The sequence below is a fragment of the Rana temporaria genome, chromosome 2 (assembly GCF_905171775.1).
Source record: "Rana temporaria chromosome 2, aRanTem1.1, whole genome shotgun sequence".
NCBI classification, from domain to species: domain Eukaryota; kingdom Metazoa; phylum Chordata; class Amphibia; order Anura; family Ranidae; genus Rana; species Rana temporaria.
This window is the reverse complement of record NC_053490.1, coordinates 116,417,545-116,441,212: the sequence shown is the minus strand read 5'-3', so window position 1 is coordinate 116,441,212 and position 23,668 is coordinate 116,417,545. Positions and strand designations below refer to the sequence as shown.

The window sequence follows — 23,668 nt, the reverse complement described above, 5'->3', positions numbered from 1 at the left end:
ATGCAAATTTAGGGACTCCATCCCCCCCCAGGCCCTCAGAACTAGTGTCTCCACTCAAAATGTTTTCAGGGCGGGTCTTACAGCTAGATTAAGGCGGCGTAGCGTATCGTATTTACGCTACACCGCCGTAAGTTAGATAGGCAAGTACTGTATTCACAAAGTACTCCTAACTTACGGCGGAGTATTGTAAATGTGTCCGGCGTAAGCGCGCCTAATTCAAATGAGGATGGGGGGCGTTTTATGTATATTACTTGTGACCTGCCGTGATTGACGTTTTTTACGTTTTACGTTTTTTTACGAACGGCGCATGCGCCATCCGTGTACATTTCCCAGTGTGCATTGCTCCAAAGTACGCCGCAAGGACGTATTGGCTTCGACGTAAATTACGTCCAGCCCCATTCATGGACGAATTACGCAAACGACGTAAAATTTTCAAATTTCGGCGCGGGAACGACGGCCATACTTAACATTGGCTACACCACCTAGGGGGCATGTTTATCTTTAGGCGGCGTATCTCTTACGGAAATGGCGTATCTTTACTGCGACGGGCGCACGTACGTTCGTGAATAGGCGTATCTAGTCATTTACATATTCTACGCCAAACTCAATGGAAGCGCCACCTAGCGGCCAGCCTAAATATTGCACCCTAAGATACGACGGCGCAGGCTGTCGTATCTTAGCTAGGTTTAAGTGTATCTCAGTTTGAGAATACACTTAAACTTAGGACGGCGCAGATTCCGAGTTAGGATCAGTATCAGTATCAGTAGATACGCCGGCCTAACTCTTTATGAATCTAGCTATTAAACCGCAAGGGGTGTGGCCTTGACAGGAAGGGGTGGGTCATATGTAAATTAGGGGGTGCACGAGTTTAGTCAGGCCTAGGGCAGCACAAAACCTAAATACACTACAGCCTGCAAGCCCCATCTACCTTCTGTGTTTCATTACTGGTCATCGAGGCCACCCATCCTATGGATAGGCCAATCAAGAGATGCACAATGCCCTGGTTTTGGGGCCTCTCAGAATAGTTGGGAAGCAATTTAAGGTATGTGCAAGCATTTGAGGATATCTGAATTTCATGCATGTTTGCCAACAAATTTACTTTAAATATGACACATGAAAAAGTAGTTTATACCTTCCACAAGAGTTTGTGTCAGGACACTAAGGACGCTATTAGCTCTGTGTTTCTTTCCAAATGACGCATTAAGCTGGTCAATTGACACACGAAGAGAAGATCCTGAAGGTTTCTTTTTAACCTCTACCTCTGTTGAAGGCTGTAAAATAGCATAGTGAAATTAGGAAATTATAATTTACGTTAAAATTATAACTACATACCAGTTTTGTGAATTTTTATGAAACTACATGTTTTGTTCTCAAAATGTCCTAGAATGACACTATAATGATAGGTTGGTAAATTCTAAATGAAAACTACATCACAATATTATTAAAGCTGCAGTCTGAAGAAAATGTGACATTCTGCATTGTAACAAAAAAAACTTCTCTAAATCTTTTTTAAAGCTACCTTCCGAAAAAGATCAATTTTTTTTATGCAGCAATGAAATACTACTAATTATGTATCATTGTAGTCTATTTTTGCAATGATGAAGCATGCAGATTCATACTGTTTTATGTTTAATAATGTAATTACCACACATCCATGTATGTGGTTTACTTGGCAAGTTTAAAGCTGACCTCTAGATGGACAGTAAAATGCACAGATGAAATACATACACTATATTACCAAAAGTATTGGGACACCTGCCTTTACACGCACATGAAATTTAATGGCATCCCGGTCTTAGTCCGCAGGGTTCAATATAGCCCACCCTTTGCAGCTATAAAAACTTTCCACTTTTCTGAGAAGGCTGTCTACAGGGTTTAGGAGTGTGTCTATGGGAATGTTTGACCATTCTTCCAAAAGTGCATTTTTGATGTGGAAGAAATGCCTGGCTCACAGTCTCCACTCTAATTCATCCCAAAGGTGTTCGATCAGGTTGAGGTCAGGACTCTGTAGGCCAGTCAAGTTTCTCCACCCCAAAACATGCTCATCCATGTTTTTATGGACCTTGTTTGTGCACTGGTAATCCCCCCTCCACTAAATGATTTGGACCAGTGCACAAAGCAAGGTCCATAAAGACATGGATGAGCGAGTTTGGGGTGGAGGAACTTGACTGGCCTACACAGAGTCCTGACCTCAACTCGATAGAACACCTTTGGGATGAATTAGAGCAGAGACTGCGAGCCAGGTCTTCTTGTCCACATCAGTGCCTGACCTCACAAATGTGATTCTAGAAGAATGGTCATACATTCCCATAGACACAATCCTAAACCTTGTGGACAGCCTTCCCAGAAGAGTTGAAGCTGTTATAGCTGCAAAGGGAGGGCCAACTCAATATTGAACCCTACAGACTAGGACTGGGATGACATTACAGTTCATGTGCCTGTAAAGGCAGGCGTCACAATACTTTTGGTAATATAGTATATACTGTATGGAAGCTGTATTTCTGTTAAAGGGTTTGCATTTCTGTCCATCTACTGTAGTCCTGAGATGTACACAGCCCTGTCGGACAGTTCAGCCAGTCCTCAGATCTGATTTGTCACTACTGCAGTTTAGTTATACATCCTAGTCTTGTCTCTGCCTAAATCTGTGATTAGACAGTGAAGAAGAAGCAAGCAGACTGATGAGCTCATCTCTATCACTCTGCTCTCTCCTACCACAGCATATGAGAAGTGCAGCACAACTGTTTGGGTTCTTGTGCTGCTACTTACTCTCCTAATCTGAGCTCTGCTGCATGAATTTAAAACACTTTATCCAAAGCTAGAGAAAAACACATTGCTTGGGGTACTACATTAAAAGCATTACGTTAAAGCCTCAAAGTTATAATTATGATTTTTTTAAACCAACAATATAATCAGCTTGTATGTATTTTTATTTTTTTGTTGTTAATATCCTGGCTGCTTTTTTACACACAGTGGTCACATCTAAATCAATTGTGGATATGTCCTTTCAGTTCAATTCCACAGTCAGTCACTACTGACTTTGACATACAGTGGAACCTCGGATTACGAGCGGGACAATGCTCGTAATCCAAAGTACTCGCATATCAAAGCGAGTTTGCCCATTGAAGTCAATGGAAATTAAAATAATTTGTTCCGCATTGACTTCAATGGCATGCAATACTGTACTGCATGCGGCCAGAGGGGGGGTGCGCCGGAGAGCCTCGGGAACACACAGAAAGGCCCAAGGACAGTTCGGCTGACCTTGGAAAGGGTCGGGAACAGCGCATTATCGAGTCTTTCCGATCATTTCTGAACGGCGCCGTTCGGCTCACGTGCCCCCACACCTCAGGCCAAACCCCGGTACTGCACACCGCTTTGGCTTGAACCCTGCTCACTTTGCGAAACAACACTCGCAAACCGAGTTAGGATTTAAAAAAATACAGCGCTTGTATTGCGAATTGCTCGTTAAGCGCGTTACTCGCAATCCAAGATTCCACTGTACTTGTATTTTTTACTACAAACCTACAAAATATAAATATAGCTATTTTTTATGCACTGTACCCAAAGTAGTAGTGTTTACTTTGAACTTAAAGCGGGGGTTCACCCTAAAACTACTTTCTAGTATTACAATGTCCCGACACATTACAATACAATTATGCCTATCTTATTTTTTTTATGCTGTACATACTTCGGTACAGCTAGTTCACCCTCGGCTTCCGGGTGGCGAATCCCGCGGGAGTGGGCGTTCATACCTTGCTGGTGATTGACGTCATGACCAAAAACGAGCTCCCCCCCCGTCGTGTAAGCTGCGCCACGATTGCCGAAAGGAGCCGAACGGCGGTGCGCAGGCGCAGTATAGCGCAGACTCGCCGTTCGGCTTCTTTCGGCAATCGTGCCGCAGCTTATGCGACGGGGGGAGCTTGTTTTTGGTCATCACGTCAATCACCAGCAAGTTAGGAACGCCCACTCCCGCGGGATTTGCAACCCGGAAGCCGCGGGTGAACTAGCTGTACCGAGGTATGTACAGCATAAAAAAAAAATAGGCATAATTGTATTGTAATGTGTCGGGACATTGTAATACTAGAAAGTAGTTTTAGGGTGAACCTCCGCTTTAATTTACAGGTAAATTAAACTAAATTTGTTTTGCTAATACAATTTCTTGTATATGTTTATGTTTAAGTGTTTTACCTGTAGTTCTTTATGTGTTTTGCACTATTTCTAAGAACATGCATCATGCTATTCTTTAAATACCCATGCTAGGTTAGAGAGGGAATCATAAATGTTACAAATTAGGCTAACATGCTATCTAGATTAGGTAGATAAATAATAACATAGCTAAGAAAGGAGATATTTCAGTCACTGGGTCTTTAAAGAAACAAAAGCAAACTGGAATTTAAAAACCTTATATAGCACTGATTCATCAAGTATTTAGTGTGCTTTCATAAGCTTTCTTGTTTCTATATAGATGCAGTAAAAAAAAAAAAAAAAGGCTGCATTGAATGTTAAAGCAACAGGTACACTTTAACCATACATTTTTATCTCATACCGAAGCAACAGTATATATTTATGAAAAAATGTATTATGTAAATTTCCAGAATGTTTTTGTCTCCAGGTTAGACACATTAATATAGGTTAACTAAGGAAACTAAATATAACATAAAATGGCTAAATAGGATATAGTAAAAGGTTTACATAAAAGGTTAGAATAGTGTTAGGAAAACCAATACTCATTCCACCAGGGAAGGATCCAGAAGTATTTTTGAGGGCGGCATACAGGAAGCACGAGGGTTGACCGCCATGCCTAGACTAAACTACTTATTGACTTTCTTACGCTGTCATCGGTAGCTGCCTTATCTATTTTCACCTCAGGCAGAAGACGTCCACCAGGAATATTGGCGCCAGGACCACCAATTATTGACACCACGCCATTGCAATCCACTGCGCTGCTGCGCTTCACATTCCTTCGTAGGTTTGGAAAGATGCGAGAGGACCGACTGCCCTGGCTGTATCCGCTGTTGTAACTGTTGCGTCGGTTGTGACCTCGGACTGGTAAAAATAAAGAATCTCTTCGCCCTTCACTTTCCTCCACCGTGCTATGTTCATCATCTGCAAACTCATTTTCAGTCTCAGGTTCTCTGAAACTTCTCCGAAAACTAAAGATGCTACTTCTGCTATTGTGCCTGGACAGGTAGGGAGAGCCTGGGATGCTTAGCAAAGACTGGAATACATAAAAAAAGAAAAAAATAATTAAATAAGCAAAAATACAGTATGCATAGTGTATATAAACACACAAACACACATATATATATATATATCAGCCAGCTTGCCAGACAGACTAGTCACATGACACTCTTAGACACACTCAATTACTACTCTTCCTACCCTCACTTTTTCCAACGGAAATATAAAAGTACAGAAACTTTTTGAAGACCCCACATGCATATACAGTGCATTGAAAAGGTATTCATACCACTTACATTTTTCCCCATTTTGTCATGTTACAACCAAAAACTTAAATACATTTTAAATACAGTTTTATGTGATAGACCATATACTGTGTATACGTATATATACATACACACACACAGTGCCTTGAAAAAGTTTTCATACACCTTAAAATTTTCAACATTTTGCCATGCTACAACCAAAAAAACTTAAATGTATTTTATTGGGATTTTATGTGATAGACCAACACAAGGTGGCACAGAATTGTGAAGTGGAAAGAAAATAAAAAATGTTTTTCCAAATTATTTACAAATAAATATCTGAAAAGTGTTTTATGTGCATTTGTATTCAGCCCCCTTTACTCTGATACCCCTAACTAAAATCTAGTGGAACCAATTGCCTTCAGAAGTCACCAAGTTAGTAAATAGAGTCCACTTGTGTGTACTTTAATCTCAGTATAAATACAGCTGTTCTGTGAAGTCCTGTGAAGGTTTGTTAGAAAACCTTAGGGAACAAACAGTATCATGAAGGCCAAGGAACCCACCAGACAGGTCAGGGATAAAGTTGTGGAGAATTTTAATGCAGGGTTAAGTTATAAAAAATATCCCAAGGTTTGAATATCTCACAGAGCACTGTTCAATCCATCATCCGAAAATGAAATGAGTATGGCACAACTGCAAACCTACCAAGGCATGGCCGTCCATTTAAACTGACAGGCTGGGCAAGGAGGGCATTAATCAGAGAAGAAGCCAAGAGGCCCATGGTAACTCTGGAGGAGCTGCAGAGATCCACAGCTCAGGTGAGAGAATCTGTCCACAGGACAACGATTAGTTGTGCACTCCACAAATCTGGCCTTTATGGAAGAGTGGCAGGAAGAAAGCCATTGTTGAAGGAAAGCCATAAGAAGTCCCATTTGCAGTTTGCGATAAGCCATGTGGGGGACACAGCAACGATCTCCAAGGCTCAGAGCTGGGCGGTCCCGGTTGTTATGTATTGTTTAAAGAGTGGCGAGTCAGCACGCCGCTTGTGCCCCTGGAAGAAGTCATTGTTGTGACGAAACGGCGTAGGGAGGAGCGGCGTGCTGACGTCACCACGATTCGTACCACGCTGTCTACCCGGAAGGACGAGCGGACAGCAGAGCCGACCGGCTAATATTGTTACACGCATTTTTTAATCTACCTACATGTGAGTGCAATACCTTTTACTATTAAAACTTTTAAAACGGTATCACGCTATGTTAGTGTTTTCTCTTCTGGGTCATATCTATGGAGAGAGATTGGTCTGATGTGAAATAGAGATAGAGTGACAGCATATCCTGGATTCCTGGAATTGGCTCATGTGTTTACATGCTTGATTAATCTCTCGCTCTGGTAAGCAGCTAGAACTTAAGCGGTGGAGGATACTGTCATCTGCTATACAGATTCACAGGATTTTTATTTGGACATCTTTGTCACCCATTTGGAGAACTTTCTGTCACTTTTGAACTTCTCTGTGATACATCCTTTTATATGGACTTGGCACAATTTTTCACTTGCATTTTTAATTAGATTGCACTGGTGATCTGTGTGCACGATACACGGCATAATTGACTGTTTATGTTGATTCTTCATTTTGCAGCGCAGCTCTATATTTTTTTATTTTTTACAGCAACTTCTTGGCCTAACAGCTATAAAAACGAATGCCCTGTATACACGATCAGTTTTTCCGACAGGAAAACCGTGGGGTTTTTTCCTATGGAAAATGGCTCAAACTTGTGTTGCATACACACAGTCACACAAATCTTGTCTGAAATTACGAACGTCAAGAACGCGGTGACATACAACATGTACGACGAGCCGAGATCAATGAAGTTTAATAGGCAGTTCGGCTCTTCTGCTTGATTCTGAGCATGCATGTTTTTTTTTTGCGTAGTAATTGCATGCAGACGATCGCGATTCCCAATAGGAATTTTTCCTGGCACGAAAATAGAGAGCCTGCTCTCAATCTTTTCTTGGCAGGAATTCCCACAAAAAAAGTGTGGTGGAGCATACACACGGTCGGAATTCCTGACAAAAAGCTCACATCGCACTTTTCTTGTCGGAAAAACTGATTGTGTGTATGAGGCATTACACTGCACATCACCCTGAACACACCATCCCCACGTGAAACATGGTGGTAGCAATGCACGCCACACTTTTTACATATTTATTTGTAAAAGATTTTGAAAACCATTTATCATTTTCCTTCCACTTCCCAATTATGCACCACCTTGTGTTGGTCTATCACATAAAATCCCAATAAAATACATTTAAGTTTTTTGGTTGTAACATGACAAAATGTTGAAAATTTTAAGGAGTTTAAAAACTTTTTCAAGGCACAGTGGGCCGGATTCAGATAGGTGAGCGGATCTTTAGATCCGCGTTACCTATCTGATTTACGATCCGCCGTCGCAAGTTTTTGAGGCAAGTGCTTAATTCAGAAAGCACTTACCTCAAAACTTGCGGCGGCGTATCGTAAATCCCCCGGCGGAATTCAAATTCCGCGGCTTGGGAGCATGTACAATTTAAATCAGGTGCGTCCCCGCGCAGATCGAACAGCGCATGCACCGTCCGCGAATTTTCCCAGCGTGCATTGCTCCAAATGATGTCGCAAGGACGCCATTGGTTTCAACGTTAACGTAAATTACGTCCGGCCGTATTAGCGAACGACTTACGCAAACGACGTAAAAAATTCAAAACTCGGCGCGGGCTGAACGACGCCCATACTTAACATAGGATACGCCGCACTTACCCCTCCTATAGCAGGGGAAACTTTCCGCCGGAAAAAGCCGAACGCAAACGACGTACAAAAAAAGTGCCAGGCGGTCGTTCATTTCTGAATCGGCGTAAATGCTCATTTGCATATCCGATGCGTAAAAGATACGGAAGCGCCACCTAGCGGCCGGCCTGGAATTGCAGCCTAAGATCCGACGGTGTAAGTCACTTACACCTGTCTGATCTTAGGCATATCTATGCGTAACCTGATTCTATGAATCAGGCGCATAGATACGACGGCCGGACTCAAAGATACGACGGCATATCAGGAGATACGCCGTCGTATCTTCTTTATGAATCTGGCCCAGTGTGTATATATATATATATATATATATACACACACACATATACACAGTATCTCACAAAAGTGAGTGAACCCCTCACATTTTTGTAAAAAGTTTATGATATCTTTTCATGTGACAACACTGAAGAAATGACACTTTGCTACAATGTAAAGTAGTGAGTGTACAGCTTGTATAACAGTGTACATTTCTGTTCCCTGAAAATAACTCAACACAAAGCCAATAATGTCTAAACTGCTGGCAAACAAAAGTGAGTACACCCCTAAGTTAAAATTTTCAAATTGGGCCCAATTAGCCATGTTCCCTCTCCGTTGTCATGTGACTCGTCAGTGTTACAAGGTCTCAGGTGTGAATGGGGAGCAGGTGTGATAACTTTGGTGTTTTCGCTCTCACTCTCTTATACTGGTCACTGCAAGTTCAATATGGCACCTCATGGCAAAGAACCCCTGAAAAAAATAATTTTTGCTCTACATAAAGTTGAACTAGGCTATAAAAATATTGCCAAGACCGTGAAACTGAGCTGCAGCCTGGTGGCCAAAACCATACAGCGGTTTAACAGGACAGGTTCCACTCAGAACAGGCCTCGCCATGGTCGACCAAAGAAGTTGAGTGCACGTGGTCAGCATCATATCCAGAGGTTGTCTTTGGGAAATAGACGTATGAGTGCTGCCAGCATTGCTGCAGAGGTTGAAGGGGTAGTGGGTCAGCCTGTCAGTGCTCAGACCATACGCCACACACATGCATCAAATTGGTCTGCTTGGCTGTCGTCCCAGAAGGAAGCCTCTTCTAAAGATGATGCACAAGAAAGCCCGCAAACAGTTTGCTGAAGACAAGCGAACTAAGGACATGGATTACTGGAACCATTTCCTGTGGTCTGATGAGACCAAGATAAACTTATTTGGTTCAGATGGTGTCAAGTGTGTGTGGTGGCAACCATGTGAGGAGTACAAAGACTAGTGTGTCTTGCCTACAGTCAAGCATGGTGGTGGGAGTGTCATGGTCTAGGGCTGCATGAGTGCTGCCAGCACTGGGGAGCTACAGTTCATTGAGGGAACCATGAATGCCAACATGTACTGTGACACACTGAAGCAGAACATAATCCCCCTCCCTTTTGGAGACTGGGCAGTAGGGCAGTATTCCAACATGATAACGACCCCAAACACACCTCCAAGACGACCCCTGCCTTGCTCAGAAGCTGAGGGCAATGGTGATGGACTGGCCAAACATGTCTCCAGACCTAAACCCTATTGAGCATCTGTGGGGCAGCCTCAAATGGAAGGTGGAGGAGCGTAATGTCCCTAACATCCACCAGCTCCGTGATGTCGTCATGGAGGAGTGGAAGAGGACTCCAATGACAACCTGTGAAGCTCTGGTGAACTCCATGCCCAAGAGGGTTAAGGCAATGCTGGAAAATAATGGCGGCCACACAAAATATTGACACTTTGGGCCCAATTTGTGCATTTTGACTTAGGGGTGTACTCACTTTTGTTGCCAGTGGATTAGTCATTAATGGCTGTGTGTTGTTATTTTGAGGGGACAGCAAATGTACACTGTTATACAAGCTGTACACTCACTACTTTACATTGTAGCAAAGTGTAATTTCTTCAGTGTTGTCACATGAAAAGATATAATAAAATATTTACAAAAATGTGAGGGGTGTACTCAGTTTTGTGAAGGTTTATATATTATATATACACGCATACACACATACACACATACATTATCTTATGGATGATATTTGCTAAACTTTTCTCAATCTTCTTAATCTAAGACCATTCATAGGTATTCATTATTATTGTCCATAACATTTCGGTTATGCAACTGAAGCTTTTAATTTCCATTTCTGTCATTGTGCCACATTCTTCAATAAAACTTTATTCATATATATATAATATATTAAAAAGACGATAAAAAGTTCATAAACTTGCAATAACTAAAAAAAGAGAAAAAAAATAAAAAGACTTAAGCCCTGTACACACGATCTGTCAATCCGGTGAGAACGGCCTACACACTATCAGTTAAAAAACAATGCGTCGACTTGATTCTGAGAATGCATGGATTTTTAATCGATGGACGTGCCTACAAACGATCATTTTTTTTCTATCGGTTAGGTATCCATCGGTTAATTTTAAAAAAAGTTTCACATTTTTTAACAGATAGATAAATAACAGATGGGGCCCACACACGATCGGTTTGGTCTGATGAAAACGGTCCATCAGACCGTTCTCATCGGATTGACCGATCGTGTGTACCAGCATTAGGGAATAGTGTTAGTTCTGTCCACTGTCTTATGCCCTGTACACACGATCGGTAGGAGAAGCACATTCCAGCGAGCGCGTCATAGAAGCGACGGGGATCCGACTTGGATACCCGCCAATTCTAGCCATGGCGTTTAGTATGAATCATGAGCGGGAACTCCACGCCAAATTTTAATTACAAAAACGGCATGGGTTCCCCCCCCCAGGGGCATACCAGGCCCTTAGGTCTGGTATGGATTGTAAGGAGAACCCCCTACGCCGAAAAAACGGCGTGGGGGTTCCCCCACAATCCATACCAGACCTGTATCCAATAATGCTGCCCGGCCGGTCAGGAAAGGAGTGTGGACGATCGAGCGCCCACCCCCCCTTCTGAGCCATACCAGGCAGCATGCCCTCAACATGGGGGCGGTTGGGTGCTCTGGGGCAGGGGGCGCCCTGCGGCCCCCCCACCCCAAACCACCCTGTCCCCATGTTGATAAGGACAGGGCCTCTTCCCGACAACCCTGGCTGTTGGTTGTCTGGGTCTGCAGGCGGGGGGCTTATCGGAATCTGGGAGCCCCCTTTAATAAGGGGGCCCCCAGATACCGGCCCCCCACCCTAGGTAAATGAATATGGGGTACATCGTACCCCTACCCATTCACCTGGAAGAAACATTTCAATAAAATAAACACACAACACAGGGTTTTAAAATAATTTATTAGTCAGTTCCGGGGGTCTTCTCCGCTCTCCGGGGGGGGTCTTATCCACTCTCCGGGGAGGTCTTCACTCTCCGGGGGGTCTTCTTTCATCTTCTCCGCTCTCCGCTGTCATCTCTGCGCTCCCCGGTTCTTCTCCCGCTCGCTCTCCGGTGCCTTCTTTGGGGCTGGCCGCCGCTATCTTTGTTTTAGCTCACTTACTAGCAGCGGTGCAGCCCGCTCTTCTGTGCCGTCTTCTGTCTTCTTCTTTTCTTCGATGTTGACGCAACGTTTCTTCCCGCTTTAATGCCAGGTACGCGGCTCGCACCGATTTATATAGGCCTCTTATGACGTCACGGCACTGGGACTCACGGAGCATGATGGGACCGTGATGTCATAAGAGGCCTATATAAATCGGTGCGAGCCACGTACCCGGCATTACAGCGGGAAGAAGTGTTGCGTCAACATTGAAGAATAGAAGAAGGCAGAAGATGGCACAGAAGAGCGGGCTGCGCCGCTGCTAGTAATTGAGCTAAAACAAAGATATCGGCGGCCAGCCCCAAAGAAGGCACCGGAGAGCGAGCAGGAGAAGAACCGGGGAGTGTCGAGATGACAGCGAAGAGCGGAGAAGATGGAAGAAGACCCCCCGAAGAGTGGAGAAGACCCCCCGGAGAGTGGAGAAGACCCCCCTCGGAGAGCGGATAAAACCCCCCCGGAGAGCGAAGAAGACCCCCCCCCGGAGAGCGGAGAAGACCCCCGGAGCTGACTAATAAATTATTTTAAAACCCTGTGTTGTGTGTTTATTTTATTGATATTTTTCTTCCGGGTGAATGGGTAGGGGTACGATGTACCCCATATTCATTCACCTAGGGTGGGGGGCTAGTATCTGGGGGCCCCCTTATTAAAGGGGGCTCCCATATTCCGATAAGCCCCTGCCCGCAGACCCCGACAACCAATGGCCAAGGTTGTCAGGAAGAGGCCCTGTCCTTATCAACATGGGGACAGGGTGCTTTGGGGTGGGGGGGCCGCAGGGCGCCCCCCTGCCCCAGAGCACCCAACCCCCCATGTTGAGGGCATGCGGCCTGGTATGGCACAGGAGGGGGGGCGCTCGTTCGTCCCCACCCCTTTTTCCTGACCGGCCGTGCAGCGTGCTTGGATACGGGTCTGGTATGGATTGTGGGGGAACCCTCATGCTGTTTTTTCGGCGTAGGGGGTTCTCCTTACAATCCATACCAGACCTAAGGGTCTGGTATGCCCCTGGGGGGGGGGAACCCATGCCGGTTTTTTATTTAAAATTTGGCGGGGAGTTCCCCCTTATGATTCATACCAAACGCTGCGACTCGAATTGGCAGGAATCCAAGTCGGATCCCCGACGCTTCTATGACGGCTTTTTCCCATTGCGGCGAGCCGGCTCGGCACTGGCTCCCGCGACGAGGCTCGTAGGTGGTCAATCTCGCCGAGAAAGGGAGCGAGATTGACACAATATTGCGGTCACCTACTGTAGTGTACATTACCAAGAGAGTTAGTTAACCACTTAATCACCAGGCCTATTTTGGCACTTCTCTCCTTCATGTAAAAATCACAATTTTTTTGCTAGAAAATTAATCAGAACCCCCAAACATTATATATTTTTTTTAGCAGACATCCTAGGGAATAAAATGGCAGTCATTGCAATACTTTTTGTCACACCGTATTTGCGCAGCGGTCTTACAAGTGCACTTTTTTTGTGCACGAGCTCGTCGGGACGGGGCGTTTTTAAAAAAAATGTTTTTGTTTTCTTATTTATTTTTATTTATTTGTATAATTTTTTACACTGAAATAAGAAAAAAAAAATATCACTTTTATTCCTATTACAAGGAATGTAAACATCCCTTGTAATAGAAAAAAGCATGACAGGTCCTCTTAAATATGAGATCTGGGGTCAAAAAGACCTCAGATCTCATATTTAGGCTTAAATGCAAAAAAATAAAAAAAAAATTAAACTGTCATTTTTTCAAATGACAGAAAAAAAAATGTCTCTTTAAGACGCTGGGCGGGACTGACGTTTTGACGTCACTTCCGCCCAGCAGAGATATGGGGACGGGTGGGGGCGATTTTTCCCTCAGTCGCATCCCCGCACAGGTGCCGAACGGTCCCGATCGCCTCCGCCGCTACCGGCGGCTCCGGTAAGCGGCGGAGGGCGCGGGAGAGCGGCGGGAGGGGGGCCCCTCTCCCGCCACCGATAACGGCGATCTCGCAGCGAATCCACCGCGGAGACCGCCGTTATCGTTTACAGGACCGTCGGCACTAAAGATGGATACCTCAGTTGTGGCAGCAGCTGCTGCCGTTACCGAGATATCCATCTTTAAAGTGCCGCCGTTAAAATACGTAAAGCGGTCGGCAAGTGGTTAAACCATATAAAAACCTATCATAATTTGGTATTTTATATTGTTACAATCAAGCTATTGTAGAAGGTCAGGAACAGTTTCCAGTAGCTTCTTACATGAGTCTGAATTTCTAAATTGTAACCACCAACCCATATTGCATTCTACACCTAAAAGTCACAGTACCCACTCCACTACCAGGGATTGGTTTCTTTTCAAAATTGGAGGAGGCTTAAGGCACCATACACACTATTAGATTCTCTGCAGGTTTTTGTCTTTAGGTTTACCAAAACCATCTAATATGAGGTCAAACCTTAAGAGTTTCAATTTGTATGCAATCAGGCAGGCCCTTGCACTACATGGTTTTGGTAAACCTGAAGACAAAAACCTGCAGGAAAACTGATAGTGTGTATGGGGCTTTAGATTTTGTTGCTATGTTTCCTTCCCCTCTGTTGGACTGCTTTTGGATGTGTTGGCCAATGTATCTTCAACTAAAACAATGCTTGAGGTGTAAAGATGCAAGTGAGTCTTCCTGTTTTGTATGAGGAAAATAAAAATCTGCATGCACATACTCTTAGCCATGCCAATACAATACAATTCTAAAGACAATTCAAAATGTACTTTATATTATCAAATCGGATTTTCTCACGGTACCTGATCCATTATTGAAAACTTTCGTCCCAGCCTATTGTCAGGATACCAAATACCTTTTCTTCTCATGCCATCTTCTGATTCAGATTTGTAAACCTTCTCATTATCGCACTTTTCCTCCCCTTCAGACAATTCTTTTTGTTTTCGCTTCTTTCTACGATTCCTTCTTTCCTTTGCACTTTTAGAACTCGGTTTGGAAAATTCTGAAGAGGTCTGAGACATTCTTGCATCTCCTTCTTCTTCATCCTCTGCCGGATCCTCAGTAACAGTACCAGCTGAGGTGGCCATCGCTGCTGCCTAAAGTAAATGAAGAACACAAAATAATGTCTCACGTATATAGAGGTAGATCATGCGTTTCTTGCATGTGAATTTATACTACAAATTTAGGCAGTGTTGTTGTTAGGTTGGCTGCACTGCAATTAAACAATCAAAATTATGTCAGTCACTAGAACCTGCATAGTGCATGTGCTTAAAAAAGGACTGACCATAAGGGCTCCTTTGTATGGCTTTATTCTCCAACATGTCAGCAACAAGTACGGAGGGGGTTGAGAGACAAAGAAGGGGAAAAAATCTACTTATTTAGTAAGGAAAAAAAAGTTGGAACTGATAGATTTGTAAGTGGAGAAATATCCACTTATTTCGTATGAAAAACGATTAGAACTGATAGATTTGTAAGACTAGCCAGACCTGTTCTTCTTGAGCTCTCTTCAGTTGATCCAGCATTGCTTTGAATTCATTTTCCTTCTGTTCTGCCTCCTCCAAAGTTGCTTGATTTTGTTCTTCATAAGCCATGGCCACCACAGCCAGGATCAAATTTACCAGGTAAAATGAGCCAACAAAGATGACCAAAATAAAGAAGATCATGTATGTTTTCCCAGAAGCACGCAGAATCTAAATTATAAATAAGAATGTGTTACTATTTTGTTAATTAAACAAGATGAATATAACTCAGTCAAAACTCAATAAGACATTATAATTGTATTAAAAATATACCCATTTTTTTTCAAGCCCTCCTTTCCTTCCCGTTGCCTGCAGCTGCTGGCCATCAATCAGCTCCGGCTAGCTGACAGGCTGGAGAGCGGGGGAGGGGGAATAGTGGTGCAGGGGAGGTTGAGGCGGGGAAGGCTTGGTAAACATATGTCTACCAGCCCCCTCCCTGTACTTAAATGGACACAGACAGTGATCATTACAGATCACTCCTGTGTCCATTGATAACTGAGCATAGTAAACCGAGTTTATTATGTGTCAGTTTATGAATGAATCAGGAGTCTCTATACAGGCTCCTTATTCATTCATGTAATGTGCAGCTTAGGCTGCAGACATAGGGACTTTCTTCAGTCCCTATTCTCTGCCTCAAAAAAGAGATATCAGGGGTCTGTTCAAACCTCTGATATCTCACCAAAGACCCCCTCCCCCCAAAAAAAGTACAAAATATAAATACAAATTAAAAAATATAATTGTAAAAAAAAGTTGAAACACATTTAAAATATTATGAAAAAACATAGTAAGGCCCCTTTCACATTTCCGTCAAGCAGATTTGCCTGCTAAGCTGGGGGTCTGTCCGCTGACATTGAATTCCAATTGGAACTGCCTGCACGGGTTGCACTGAACACCCGTGCATCCTGGTGCAGGTAAACATGGCTCTCCAAGCGCATACACTTTAGTATGCCACAAGTGAATGATGCTTTAGTAGCAATTTATGAGGAATTTTGTGTTATGTTGTGTTTATGTGCACTAATAATAATTTTAGTGTATCTTTAGGGAAAACAGCGATTTGATGAACATTTGCACAATTTTTACGGGGCTAAAAAAGACAGTAGCACTTTTTATATTCTACAGGTCATGTGCTTTTAGAAAACGTATGGTTTGGGGGGGGGTCTTCAAATTCTGAAAGCTGTAAATGAAAAATGGTAACCCTTCAGATTTTGTAGTAAATTGTTTTTATTTAGTTTTGTGCTTTTCACAAAAAAGGTGAAATTTAAAATGTACAAATATTTGTTATTTATTAACTCAATAAAGTTTTAACTTTAAAATTTAGTAAGAATTTAGCAAGAATTTTGTACATTTTGCCATTTGTATGAATCTACCAATAATGATTTTAGTGTATTTTTTGCGAAAATATTGATTTGATAAACATTTGTGCAAATATTGCAGTGCCTTAAAAATCAGTAGCACCTTCTTTTTATTCTACTGGCCATGTGCTTTTAGAAAATATATCATTTTGGGGGTCTTTTACAAACTCTAAAACATTTTTTGAGAAATTGTTGCTTACATCCAATTTTCACCATTTCTCAAAAAGGTGCAATTTAAAAAATTTACAAATATTTATTTATTAACTCAATACAGGTTTGGCATGTTTAGAAGGAATTTTGTAAGATTTGCTGTTTGTATCTGCTAATAATGATTTTAGTGCATTTTTAGCTCAACTAAACTGTTTTGGTAAACATTTGCGCAAATAGTCAGTAACTTAAAAAGACTTAAAAGTCAGTAGTACTTTCCCTTTATTCTACTGGCCATATGCTTTTAGAAAATATATGGTTGGAGGGGTGGGTCTTTTACAGACTTTGAAAGCTTAAAGGGAAAAATGAAAACCTTCAGAATTTGGGAGAAATTTACATTTTTGCATATGTCTAATTTTCATCATTTTGAAAAAAAAGTGTAATTTAAAATCTACAAATATTTGTTATTTATTAACTCGATACAGGTTAAGCTTTTATATTTACTAGGAATTTTGTAAAATTTGCTATTTATATTTGTTAATATTGTTAATTAGAATATTATTAGCAAATATATTGTTTGATAAACATATATTTTTTATTCTACTGGTTATATACTTTCAGAAAATACTGTATATGGTTTGGGGGGTCTTTTACATACTCTAAAAGCTGTATGAGAAAAATAAAAAAGCTATCCAAAAATTGGTAAAATGGTCCGGTCAGCTAAGTTTAAAAGTGGAGCGCAGGGCCTGGCAGCAAAAAGGTTAAAGGATCAACAAAATCACATTCATAACATTAGATATTAATGCAGAGGATTAATCATTGACACAAAACATTGTATTAGTATTATTGAAATATTATTTTCTTATTCTGAAAATGTAACACCTGTGCATGGTGGCTCTGCACGGGGCACCGATCGAAGTGCTCTGTGTGAACGAAGCCTAATAGCATACATCCCAACAGTCCCAAATTTTCACCTTTGTCCTGCAGTCCCGGAGTACAGGGGCTTTGTCCCGCATTACTCCATTATATGGTAAAAGCAGAGCAGGACCTTCATCAGTGTGAAGTACATCTAGCACAGCCAGGGATTGGTGGGAAAGCCGACTGGGGTACGACGGGCCGCAATGAGAAAAAGCGTAGCTGTCAGATTCATCCTTTGATGTCTAACATTGTTCAGAAATATGTTTTATTTTAGTATAATTTAGATTTTTTTTGTGTTATGTCTATATAAGGGCACAACCATAAACATCAAACAGAAAACAAAGACATTATATTTACTTACTAACTGGTACAAGTTTTCCCAATAATCCTGAGTCATAAGGCGAAATAAGGCAAGAAAGGCCCAGCTAAAGGTATCAAAATTGGTATAACCATAGTTGGGGTTCCTGCCTGCTTTCATGCATGTGTATCCCTCTGGACATTGCCTAAAAACAAAAGATAATTTAGACAGTAGAACACATGCGTTTATATCACAAAGGGTTATCTTTCATACAATTTTCATTATTTTTTTTTTAAGCTTTCAGAAACATGATTTTTAGGTCTATTTATCATATACTTTTATTTTCCATATCCAGTGTTCTTCTTTCCCCATCCAAGTATTGTAAATGTGATCTTTAAAACTGATCCAGTTGTGGTGAGATTGTCAGGACTTACAATATCAGCAACATTGGCAGGCAGTGACTGGATCCAAATTACTTCTTGCTGATTGTAGAACACTTTGATCGAAAACTTTTGCATATCTTTACAGATGAACATCAGATAAGTAAAAACAAATAGTATGTCTAGCTACAGCAATTATATGTGCTCAGAACAGAAACTAAAGGCACACTGAAAAGAGGGTGGGAATAGCTACCGTGTTTCCCCGAAAATAAGCCCGGGTCTTATATTAATTCTGTTACCCAAAAACACACTAGGGCTTATTATTGGGGTAGGTCTTATGCTATATGCCATCTTCTCTCCCCCTGCCTGTCAGAAATCCCCTGTGGAAATTCCTAAAATTTACAGCACTGCATATTGCATTATGTGTATGTCTGCAATTCAATTGTGCCACATACCTTCTTCTAGTGCTGGGAACATCTGTAACCCTTTAAAGCTCTCTTCAAGCACTGCAGAGGGAGGGGGGCCCGATATCCCTCGCTGACAGCTTGCAGAAGAGATGACATAAGCTGATCGCTGCTCGGCATTTTCATTGCCAGTCGGAGCCCTTATCCCAGCTCTAAGGAATGCAGAGGGAGGGGGGCCCGACATTCCTCCTGACAGCTTTTAGAAAAGCAGATCAGCGTAACATCAGCTGAGCGCTGCTTGGCGATTCCGTGGCCCACCAAAAGCCTCTTCACATCTCTAAGGAATGCAGAGGGAGGGGGGACCGCGATCCCCGCTGGGAGGAGATGGGAAGAGGAGAGCAGCGCGAGTACAGCTGAGAGCAGAGGGAGGTCAGCGCTATACCAAAAGGTACAACTACAATATACAATACAGTAATAGAGTGGACTCTAGTATTTCCCTGACATTTTAAACTAGGGCTTGTTTTCGGGGTAGGGCTTATATTGCAGCCCTTCCTGAATATCGGGGTAGGTCTTATTTTCGGGGTAGGTCTTATTTTCGGGGAAACACGGTATATAGAGCATCTCCTAGCTATGGAGTGAGAAAAGGACAACATTATTTGAAGGGAAATAATCGACAATGCATGTGTACTCTCTGACGAAATCTATCATTTCAAATACTAAACAATTAAAAATGAAATCTAAACATTGTAAGAGAAGAATATTCCTGGAACACCTGAAAAAAGAAGGGGAAGACCATGGAAGAATAATGCAAACATTCACATATTGTAAAATTTGTAAAGTCATTAGGAGTCATTACTGTCTGTAAGATGGCACAGAAGACAGTTTATGTGTGTATCCTAGGAGGAGAAGGCAGCAACATGCATCAGTCCTTCTTGCCTCCTGTAGAACCAAGTTCTTCAGAGGCAAAGGCAGCAACATGCACCAGTTCTTCCTACCTCCCTTTGAATCAAGTTCTTCAGAGGGGAGGGCAGCAAAATTTACCAGTCCTTCTTACCTCCCTTTGAATCAAGTCGTTGGATTAGAAGACAAATCTTTTTCCTTCTCTACTTTCCAAACATGTCCACCATTATTTAGTGCAGTCTTTGTAATGAGACCCATAGGCCAATGGTTGTAGTGATCATTCTTTTCTTTCAAGAGGACTATTTCATTGACCTGTAGGTTGGGTTGCCATTTGCTATGACCTTGAAGGTTGCAATTGTACTCCTTCTTCCATCAAATCCAAAAGACATTGGTAAGGTGCTGAACCTGTTGATATTTTAAACATTAGGGAAGGGCAGTTATTTGCTTAATCTGTCACTGAGAGCTCTACCATTTGCTGTTGTTGGTGCCTTCCTCCCAATTTTTGACACTTGAGATGTTAGTGAAGGATGGAGGATATGCATCTTTTCATCCTGACAAACCAAAACCCTGCAGATCCTACTGCTTCTTTTGTAAAGTGCTGTACTTGGTGCTGAACTTGCTCATGGTGATGAGGAAACAGCAGTGCAGTGATGTGATGTCGACCTGGAACCTTTCAATCATTATTTGGCGCAGACTTTGTAATGAGACCCATAGACCAATGGGTACCATGGGAACCTGAGGAAGTTTCTGTTGTCTTCTCGAATAATGAAATGGTGGAATATTTGCTGAATGCTGGCCATAAAAGCAACTGGTTCATGTCAGAAGTAGAGCAAAACTCCTATAAAGTTGTTGTTCAGATTAGGCCCAGTGACAATGACATTGTTGAGAGCACTTGAATCAAAGACCACCTCGATCTGATCTGGCTTACAAGGATGGTACATGCCAAAGCATAAGTCGTACCAACATTTATGCCCTTCCCTAAGAGGTGCTGCAGGCTCACTACGATCTCTCACAAACACCTTCTGCATAAAGTCCTCAAATTGTTTCTTCATCTCAGGTTTTCTGTTCGGGGTGCATTGATAAAAAGGAAAAATTGTGCTTCTGCATGCTGAACATCAGTTGGTAGTGTCTTTCTTGAAACACAAAAATTATAGGGATGCCCCACAACTGTTGGAGTTGTCCTGATAAAACTTCTTCATAATTTTTAGAAAACTCTATGTCTTTCATGGTGGCTGCCAGGTCATAGTCTTTAGTTGCTACAACAAACACTGTTGTGCTGACACTATCATACAAAAAAATCAAGGGCCTTGTTACTGCCTTGTGTGAAGAACTGTTGAAAGCCTTTACTGCAAATACTTCTTTGCCATGGTAGTGATAATGGTATTGCTCAAAACAGGTAATGGCAAGACCCATGTCCTGAAAGAGGAAACTGCGGAATACCTCCTGACATTAACCAGACAGACAATGCTTTTGATAACCCAGGCTAGATCCAGATGTTGAGCAATGGGCATATGGTACATCATGTGGTCCATTGATTTTTTTTGTAAGCCTTGCTTACCCTTGGGAGAATACTGGCATATCTGTCAAGAGCTGGTATGTGATTGGTTATGCCTCTCAAGTGTGAGTGGTGAGAGGCAGCTGCAGGAGTAAGAATCTTTTGTGTTGGTTGGAATCTGGTTGCACTCGATGAGAGTGAACAATGGGATTTCTATACTGCCATTCAGGGGAGCTACTACAAGACCAGTGGCTTTCCTGCCTGAAACTTCTGTAATGCCATCGCAGGTGCCCAGGATATATAGTAAGGCATCTACTGTCATGTTTAACAGGTCAAAAAGCTTTGATATTGCAAGAGACCTGTAACTCTGATCATCTAGAATAATATTTCCAGATTAGGCAGATACTGGTGGTAGGGTACTCAATTATTTGAATGACAGAAAAGGTAATCGATCAAAAAGACAGAGCTTGCCGAACGGTATGTTGTTTACCAGTTTCTCGGGTTCAGCACATCATGGACTGGATGGACAGATTGTTAGGTGAAGGTATGTTACAGGCCCCCTAACCTGAATGAAGAAGAGGAGGAGTTGGTTCTCCTTTTAAGAGTTGGCGGTGAGGCAGGGCAATGTCATTATAATGGGGGACTTCAACTATCCAGATATTGACTGGGCAGAAGGGACAGTTTACTCATTAAAGGTCCGTCACTTCTTAAATGTCTTACAGGACAACTTCATGCCCCAATTGGTGGATTGCCCAACTAGAAAGAATGCATTGCTAGACCTATTAATACAAATGACTCAGATCTGGTCGCAGACGTGGAAATATGGGACAACTTGGGAACTAGCAATCACAGGATATTTACCTTTAGCATAAATCACAGGAAAAGGAGGCACAAGGGTAGTACAAGAACACTCAATTTCAAAAGAGCCAACTTTTCTAAACTGTACTCAATACTACAAGAGATTAAATGGGACCAAATACTAGAAACATTAAACACTAAGGAAAAATGGGAATGCTTTAAGAACATACTAAATAAAGGTATCACCCAGTGCTTTCCAATGGGCAATACATATAGAAGAATGAAACTGGGAAGAAGAAGAAGAAGAAGAAGAAGAAGAAGAAGAAGAAGAAGAAGAAGAAGAAGAAGAAGAAGAAGAAGAAGAACCTGGGTGGCTAAACCATAACGTAAAAAAGTCATATTAATCACTTCACCCCCGGGAAAATTTTCCCTCTTAATGACCAGCCGTTTTTTGCAATACGGCACTGCATCGCTTTAACTGACAATTGCGCGGTTGTGCCATGCTGTACCCAAACAAAATTAACGTCCTTTTTTTCCCCACAAACAGAGCTTTGACCACCTCTGCAGGTTTTTTTTTGGCGCTATAAACAAAAAAAAAGCGACAATTTTGAAAAAAAATTGTATTTTATACTTTTTGCTATAATAAATTCCTCAGTTTAGGCCGATATATATTCTTCTACATATTTTTGGTAAAAAAATTGCAATAAGCGTATATTGATTGGTTTGCGCAACAGTTATAGCATCTACAAAATAGGGAATAGATTTATGGCATTTTTATTGCATTTATATTAATATTTTTTTTACCAGTAATGGCAGCAATCTGCAATTTTTAGCGGGACTGCGACATTCTAGCAGACAGATCCGACACTTTTGAGACTTTTTTGCTATAAAAATGCACTGATTACTGTGTAAATGTCACTGGTAGGGAAGTAGTTAACACTAGGGGGCGATCAAGGGGTTAAATGTGTTCCCTCATGTGTTTTTCTAACTATGGGGGCATGGGACTGACTAGAGGAGGAGACAGATCACTGTTGCTAATTAGTAGGGACAGCAGATCTACACACATCCCCATTCTGGCTCTTGTGCCCGCGGTCGCGTATGGTCGGCGGACATCGCTTACTCTGGCCACGCAAATCGGGTTCCCCACCGTGCAGCGGGCATGCACCCGCCTGCTATCGCCCCTAAAAAGGTGCCGAAGTTCACCTACGGAGCAAAACTGACGCATGATAATGATGTGCTAACAATAAAAAAGCGAGGTCAGAGCACATTGGATCCATACAGGTTGATGAAGAGTAGCTAGGTACAGATGACAAGGAGAAGGCAAATGTACTAAATGCATTCTTCTACCTAGTTTTTACACAGGAAAAGGAGGGGTATAACAACCACGACTGTATTGTTGGTAACATGTCATAGGATATACAGTGGGGTAAAAAAGTATTTAGTCAGCCACCAATTGTGCAAGTTCTCCCACTTAAAAAGATGAGAGAGGCCTGTAATTGTCATCATAGGTATACCTCAACTATGATAGACAAAATGTGGAAACAAATCCAGACAATCACATTGTCTGATTTGGAAAGAATTTATTTGCAAATTATGGTGGAAAATAAGTATTTGGTCACCTACAAACAAGCAAGATTTATGGCTCCCACAGACCTGTATCTTCTTCTTTAACCACTTAAGACCCGGACCATTATGCAGGTTAAGGACCTTGCCCCTTTTTGCGATTCGGCACTGCGTCGCTTTAACTGCCCTAAGGGAGTGATTCTTACTGTAG

General features: G+C 42.1%; 1 protein-coding gene across 1 annotated transcript in view; it reads right to left on the bottom strand.

The window, feature by feature from the left end:
- Positions 1–23,668, bottom strand: part of SCN8A (sodium voltage-gated channel alpha subunit 8) — a 251,372-nt gene that overhangs the window by 82,185 nt on the left and 145,519 nt on the right. Inside the window, exons 9-13 of the mRNA XM_040340817.1 lie at positions 17,981–18,122; positions 15,170–15,373; positions 14,486–14,779; positions 4,829–5,215; positions 1,133–1,271 (exon numbers count right to left, since the gene is read on the bottom strand). Coding sequence (XP_040196751.1) covers positions 1,133–1,271; positions 4,829–5,215; positions 14,486–14,779; positions 15,170–15,373; positions 17,981–18,122 — 1,166 coding nt within the window. The remainder of the gene's footprint in view (positions 1–1,132; positions 1,272–4,828; positions 5,216–14,485; positions 14,780–15,169; positions 15,374–17,980; positions 18,123–23,668) is intronic.